This window comes from Nematolebias whitei, chromosome 4 (genome assembly GCF_014905685.2).
Source record: "Nematolebias whitei isolate Nwh7 chromosome 4, NemWhi1, whole genome shotgun sequence".
In the NCBI taxonomy this organism is placed as follows: Eukaryota; Metazoa; Chordata; class Actinopteri; order Cyprinodontiformes; family Rivulidae; genus Nematolebias; species Nematolebias whitei.
The window spans coordinates 17,446,419-17,453,915 of record NC_056501.1 but is presented as its reverse complement, the minus strand read 5'-3'; the positions used below and the strand labels follow the sequence as shown (position 1 = coordinate 17,453,915).

The following is a 7,497-nucleotide window of genomic DNA, read 5'->3' as shown; positions in this document are numbered from 1 at the left end:
TATATATATTAAGATTTATTATGTTCTGTTTATGTGTAATTTCGTCACAGTTTGAACATATGCATTATTTTAGATTTATCAGTTTAGACAGGAAATGGTAAAACGTTTATTAAGTGTACCAGTAATAAGGTGTCACTGATGAAAAAATAAATAAATAAACATTTTTTCGCAGTATTTTAATTGGTTGAATTTGATATTTTTTTAAATGTACATCACATTATGGAAGTTGCAAAAGTGGCATCAAGTAGAAAACTGAATTAACTTCTAAAACCCATCAAACCCTTACGATATGAAGTATGTTCAAGAGATCATTTGTGTTACAATAACGCTTGACCATCTAAAGGTTGCAAGGATTAGCTGCAAAACAGAAACCCTGTCATTTTTTTCTTACTTTTGTTTGTTTTGTTTTTGAAGAAACGATCTAGGTGCTGATATGTTTAAAGTCATGCCAATTTGATTTAATTGTTACTGATTTATGATTATTCTGTCCAGCAGTGCTCCACTTCAGCCACAAAACCAGATGCAGGGCAGGAAAACAAATCAAAGAAAGAAAGAACTGAAAGTCAGAGCAAAATGAGAAAGAGTGACGGTGACACTCGTGATGAAAGCAGGTGAGTGTTACAAACGGACACACACATACACGCACAAACACACAGCAACTTTACAACAACTAAACAGCAATAAAAAAATAATAATAATAACATGCTAAAAACCGTGCTTGCTATAGCACTTTTGTTGTAAGGTGAAATAATAGCAAAACAAACAAATCTCATCTTGGTTTGTCTCTTTGCCTTTCAGCTTTCAGTGTTGTGCTGCATGGCAAATGTTAATAGCTACAGGAAGTTAGAAAAGTAACTTTTTTTAAACTCCAATGAGCCGTTACTTTAGTAGTAAGGCAGTGATTTTGTTTGTTTGTTTGTTTTTTTGTTTTGTTTTTTCCCCTCACATTTCAACTCTTTAGGCAGTTGGGCTAATATTAATAATTATTTAAATGTTGCATTACAAATTAGCAGTTAAAGCTAAAGTTAGAGCTTTAGCCGCATCCCAGCTGAGGTGGGGGACATTGAGTCTGAGTGGGCCATGTTCCGCACCTCGCTTGTTGAGGTAGCTGCCTTGAGCTGTGGCCACAAGGTTGTCGGTGTTTCTCGCGGTGGTCATCCACAAACTCGGTGGTGGACACCCTGCGTTAGGGAGGCTGTCAAGCAGAAAAGGAGTCCTATCAGGCCTTGTTGGCCAGTGGGACTCTGGAGGCAGCTGAGGAGTACCGGAGGGCCAAGCGGTGTGCAGCCTTGGCTGTTGCCGAGGCAAAAGCTCAGATGTAGAAGGAGTTCGGTGAGACCTTGGATTGAGACTCTCGATCGGCTACGAGGAGATTCTGGCAAACCATCAGGCGGCTGAGGAGGGGAAAGCAGCACTTTACTAACACTGTATTCAGTGAAGGTGGGGTGCTGTTGACCTCAACCAGTGATGTCGTTGGGAGGTGGAAGGAATACTTTTTGGACCTTCACAATCCCACCAGCACGTCTTCAATGGAGGAAGCTGAGTCGGGGAACTTTAGGGTTGATCCGGCCATAACCGTGGCTGAGGTCACCGAGGTAGTTAAAAAGCTCTGAGGCGGCAGGGCTCCGGGAGTGGATGAGATTCGCCCTGATTTCCTTAAGGCTCTGGATGTTGTGGGGCAGTCTTGGCTGACACGCCTTTGCAACGTCGCGTGGACATCGAGGGCAGTGCTACTGGACTGGCAGACTGGAGTGGTGGTTCCCCTCCTCAAAACGGAGGGTGTGTTCCAATTATAGGGGCATCACTCTCCTTAGCCTCCTTGGTAAGGTCTATTCAGGGGTACTGGAGAAGCGAGTCCAATCGTTGGTCGAACCTCAGATCCAGGAGGAACAATGCAGGTTCCGTCCTAGCCATGAAACACTGGATCAGCTCTTTACCCTCACTAGGGTCCTTGAGGGGTTTTGGGAGTTTGCCCATCTAGTCTACATGTGTTTTGTGGACTTGGAGAAGGCATTCAACCGTGTTCCTCGGGGTACACTGTGGGGGGTGCTGCATGAGTATGGGATTGGAGCCCCGTTGTTATGGGCTGTTCAGTCCCTATACAAGCGTTGCGAGAGTTTGGTTTGCATTGCCGGCAGTAAGTCGGACCACTTCAGGGTCGGAGTTGGACTCCGCCAGGGCTGCCCATTGTCACAGATTCAGTTCATAACTTTTATGGACAGAGTTTCTTGGTGCAGCCAGCTGGCGGAGGGTTTCCGGTTCGGTGGCCTCAGGATTCCATCTCTGCTCTTTGCAGATGATGTGGTCCTGTTGGCGTCATTGTGCTGTGATCTCCAGCTCTCACTGGAGCGGTTCACAGCCGAGTGTGAAGCAGCTGGAATGAAAATCAGCACCTCCAAATCTGAGGCCATGGTCCTCAACCGGAAAAGGGTGGATTGCTCCCTTCAGGTCGAGGGTGAGGTTCTGCATCAAGTGGAGGAGTTCAAGTATCTCAGGGTTTTGTTTACGAGTGAGGGAAGAATGGAGCGTGAGATTGACAGATGTATTGGTACAGCATCTGCAGTATTGCGGACTCTGTACCGGTCCGTTGTGGTGAAGAGACAGCTGAGCTGTAAGGCAAAGCTCTCTGTTTACCGGTCGGTCTACTTTCCTACCCTCACCTATGGTCATGAGCTCTGGGTAGTGACCAAAAGAATCAGATCGCAGATACAGGTGGTTGAAATTAGTTTTTTTCTGCAGGGTAGCTGGACTCTCCCTGAGAAATAGGGTGAGAAGTTCAGTTATTTGGGAGAGACTCGAAGTAGAACCGCTACTCCTCCACGTCGAGAGGAGCCAGTTGAGGTGGTTCGGGCATCTGGTGAGGCTGCTCCCTGGGCGCCTCCCAAGAGAGGTGCTTCAGGCATGTCCAACTGGGAGGAGACCCCGGAGAAGACCCAGGACATGCTGGAGAGACTATAGCCCCTTATCCACAGGTCTGGTTCTTGTTGTAGCCTGTTGTGTCCGGTTCTAGTGGGACCTCTATTTTTGTGTCTCACCTTTGCCTATAGTTCCCGTTTAGTGGGCGGATTGTTCACCTCTAGTGGGCGGATTGTTCACCTCTAGTGGGCGGATTATTAATATCAACGCACCTTACCAGCTGGTGGCGGTAGTGCTACATTAAGCTCTTTTCTAAGCACCACTAACATGTATTAGAAGAAGAGCTGGAAAACAACACACAACCAAAATGGATGACCTCGATGAACTTGAAGCAGAACCAGCTGCACAGCCCGTCCTGGTCTCTGTCCCACAAGATGGAGAGCAGGGCCGAGGTGTCAGAGATGCTCTGATGGAGTCCCTCATGAGCTGTAACTTATCCTAATTCCACCCCTTAATCTTTTTTACCTCCCCAGCCTTCCTTAGATACAAGTGAACGTTAAAGTGTTGATTTGAAAATAAACATGGATTAATAATTATTCTTGTTTTTTTAATGTACAGACATGCCTTATTACCAGGTTCGTGTAAAAATGGCAAAACAAACACTGCTGCTGTGCTTCTATCACATATGCTGCGTTTTTTAGTGGCTGTAGTTTTAGAAAAACTGTATACTCCTTAATTTTTGTTTTTAACAAAGAACCAAAACCTACAACAAGAACTTTATATTTGTTTATGCATATATACATTAATCTATTTTAATATATATATATATATATATATATATATATATATATATGTCTTCAGCCAGAGACTTCTTCAGATCCCTTGTAAGACAGATGCTACAAGAGATCCTTCCTGCCCACAGCCATCAGCATCTAGAACAACTCTTTAATGAAACCAGGATGATGAATTACATTTAATTTCCCTCTGGGATTAATAGTCTTTTTGTAATTTGATTTGTATTATATATATATATATATATATATATATATATATATATATATATATATATTACGTACATTACATAATAACCTACATTTGATTTGATATTTAACAACTCTTTCAGAGTTTATGCTTACGACGCAGCTCTTTAAATTAAGCTGTCGCAAATTATCTTCATGATTGAAGTGCTGTTAAGCAATATTAAGTTAGTGCTCCTTTGTACCACAGTGAAAGTCGTGGAGAGAATTTTTGACCTTGGGTGAAAAAGATGCAGCTGGATCCACAGGATGGACATCATGGCCGATAATGAAACGAGGATTGTGATTCAAGTTATAAAGCTGTGGTGTGCCGTAAACTTGTATTATGGAGACTGACACATGCAGATCAATCTCCAGCAAGCTTACAGAACACCACAGATTTATAACTTTAATCCCAGATTCCTTTTTTCATTGAATTGTGTGTGCTCCTCGGATGATTAGCGAAACGTCTTCAGTTTTAAAAAAAGTCCTGTGGTTTTGTTTTTATCTGTTTTGGGGGGGATTTGCCGTGTCAAGGATAACTGAGAATCTTCACCAGCATTGTTACAGGTAAAAAACAATTACTTCACTTATCCTACACTATTGACGTAAAAAAACACTGTAAGCACTTCACTTTTGATGATCAGATGGAAGCTCAAGACTTGAAAATGTTTCTTTTATTAGAAATAAAGACCTGTACAAAAAAAACCAATTATACACTAATTATATATGCAAACTTAACAAGCTACGTTTGGCTATTTGTGGGCTTACCTTGCAGGATCTACATTTCTATAGATCAACTATGATCTACTCTAAATATTTTTAAACATGTCTGTTTGCCATGGAACGGGCAATGGATTCCAGCACCCCAAGGAGTGCCTGACTGAAAGCAGCACTCTGTTCAGCCTCCTGCCTTCGCTGTGCTGCTTCCTCTCTGCGAACATCTGCTTCCTCTCTCCTCAAGGCCATCTCCTCCCTCCTAATTGCCTTCTCCTGCTTCCTCGCTGCTGCAGCTTCTTCTTGCCTTGCCTTTTTGGCATCCTCACAAATAAAATGGAAGTGTTCCTCTCTCTGCTTCCGGTTCATCTCCTCTTGTTCTGTGTGCGCAGAAACAAAGCTCTCTGCTGCACTTGTTGATCTGCGCTTCCTATTGCCTAGGAATAACACACAAGAAAATGGCTGTTAGATGATGAAGTACAGGTAGAGTTTTTAAATAAATTATTTACATTAAAGTTCCTGCTAATTTCAAAAGGTGTTTGTTTACAAGATCAGAAATGATTCTGTTCATAAAGCAGTCTAGTACTTTAATGATAGTAAGCAGGTGGGCATAAATAAACTACATGTAGTCATTTACAACGGTTTGTGCTAATTTAGAAAAAGAACAGAGCATCGTTAATCTGAACAAAAATCACTACACCCTGTATAATTTCAATAATAAACTTCATAAATGAAAGTTTAAGTAATAAATGAATAACTAAATTTAGCATTTATCCATTACAACTGAATAAACAAGTAGTTTGAATACATGCAAGGTGTTTTACAACAAAAACAAAACAACATTCATATCAACATGATCAATGTGATGTTAAACACGATTGTTGCTTCTTCTTACCTACTAACGGGTGCTGTTCGGTGCCGCTCTGCTGCGTGTTGCCCGGTGGCATAGATGTACTTGGAGCTGGTGTGGTCGGGAAGGGTCAGAAGCGGGGAGGATTGGACAGTCAAAAGCAGAATCTGGCGAACCTTCATGTTCAGTGGGACTTTCTGCATCAAAATAAGAGTGGAAAAACAGCAACAGAGTACAGTTAGCAATGATGCTAACTAATGACGACGTAACCGCGTCTGCCTCATTTGTTCAGAGTACTTTCAGAAAACGCAAAGAAACGGTTGCATGAGGAAAAGGAAATATGCTTAAAGTAAATAAAATACACTCACCATCAACTATTAGTTTTTTAAGCTTTCCTCTTTGCTTTGGTGTGCGATGGAAGCCGTGCACCGCCATCTGCGCAGACACCTCTTGAAAAATCTTTTTATTTCGTTTCGTTCCATCTAGCTCGCGCTGCACTTGTTCATCGGCCAGCAAACAGAGAAATGCCTGAACTTCAGCATTCGACCACGGTTGTGCCATGATTATTTGTTTTACCTTATAAAATATTCCAAAATAAGCTCCTCCGATTTCTTGTTGTCTGTTATGCGGGTGAAAAAGAAAATGGTGGATTGTGATTTCCGGTGGAAGACTGAATCTCCGCCCTCCACCAATGGATACGCCCCCTGACCAATCAGTGACCTACAGTGCGCTGATGTCACAACTAGACCCTAAAAGAACCAGACCTGGGACCTCAGTGATTTAGGTCCCAAAAATGGGGTGGGTTCCACCGTTAAAGGCATTGTTGATAAATCCTGCAATCGGCCACAACTAGTTACATAGGAGTACCAAAAAGACCCGTGGATAAGGGGCTTATGTCTCTTGGTTGACCTGGGAATGCCTTGGAATCCTCCCAGAAGAGCTGGAAGAGGAGGCTGTGGAAAGAGATGTCTGGGCCTCCTGATCAAGCTGCTGCCCCTGCGACCCGACTTCGGACTAAACGGAAGATAATGGATGGATGGATGGATGGATTACAAATTAGCATAGGCTAGAAAATGTAGTGTACAATATGTGTTAATACTAAACACACAAATAAATAATGAATAAATCAAGTCTTTTTTAGCATCCATATTGGTATTGTTGTAAATGTTTACCATTTAATAAATTATTATAATTTATTATTATTTAATTTACAATTAATTTAATAGTAAAAATGTGTCTACACGTGGATCAACATATGAGCTAAACCACTAATATCATCCTGCTCCTGTCACACTTGTTGCTACTAGAAATATGCATTAGTTGAACACTTGATTTATGAACCATAATTATACACAATAACTGCTTGTTACATAGGTCGTTCTCTGAGCTTAACTGCTTCACGAGAGCTTCTCTCTGATCCTCCAAACAAAAATTGCTCTCACTTCCATTTACTTCATGTTACCATGCGTCAAAGAATCTGAACTATCCCTTTATTGATGATTTTCCTCCCGTCAGATTAGCGCAGCAGAATCTGCACGGCATCCGTAACAATGTGGTGGTACTTTTGACTGCCCTGCTGCCCCAACTGGACCTGGCTGGCATCAGTGTTGAGACGGAAGATGTCGACAACATCCTGCAGCAGATCATAGAGGTCAACTCACTGAAGCTATGAGTCAAGTCCTGCTGCTGATTGTCCGAGGTTCAGCGACACAGAAAACCAAAGTCAGCAAATAACCTGAATGTAATGAATGACCAGGTCTTCCTCCACGATGTCATAAGTGTGTTTCATATTTTGTCTAACTTCAGATTTAAAAGGCAATAATTTGTCTCTGGCCAATCTGGTCAAGACCTTCACCCAAATGAGATGATCTGGTTTGTTCTGGGTGCAGCAGCCCAACTTGAAATGGGAAATTAAAAGAATTATGTACATAAAAAGTGTCATTGCATAAAAGCGTAGTAATTTATGCCACAGCAAAATGTTAGTGTGGGCTTTTATTTTATTGTTACGTCATGTATAAAGACTGTGGGTGGTGTCTGCTTGCTGTTCTGATTAATGTG

General features: G+C 42.0%; 1 protein-coding gene across 1 annotated transcript in view; it reads left to right on the top strand.

The window, feature by feature from the left end:
• The window catches only part of zgc:152774 (uncharacterized protein LOC553526 homolog), a 41,293-nt gene extending 34,182 nt beyond the window's left edge, over positions 1-7,111 (top strand). Inside the window, exons 16-17 of the mRNA XM_037675529.1 lie at positions 493-611; positions 6,955-7,111. Coding sequence (XP_037531457.1) covers positions 493-611; positions 6,955-7,111 — 276 coding nt within the window. The remainder of the gene's footprint in view (positions 1-492; positions 612-6,954) is intronic.
• Positions 7,112-7,497: the final 386 nt, after the last annotated feature.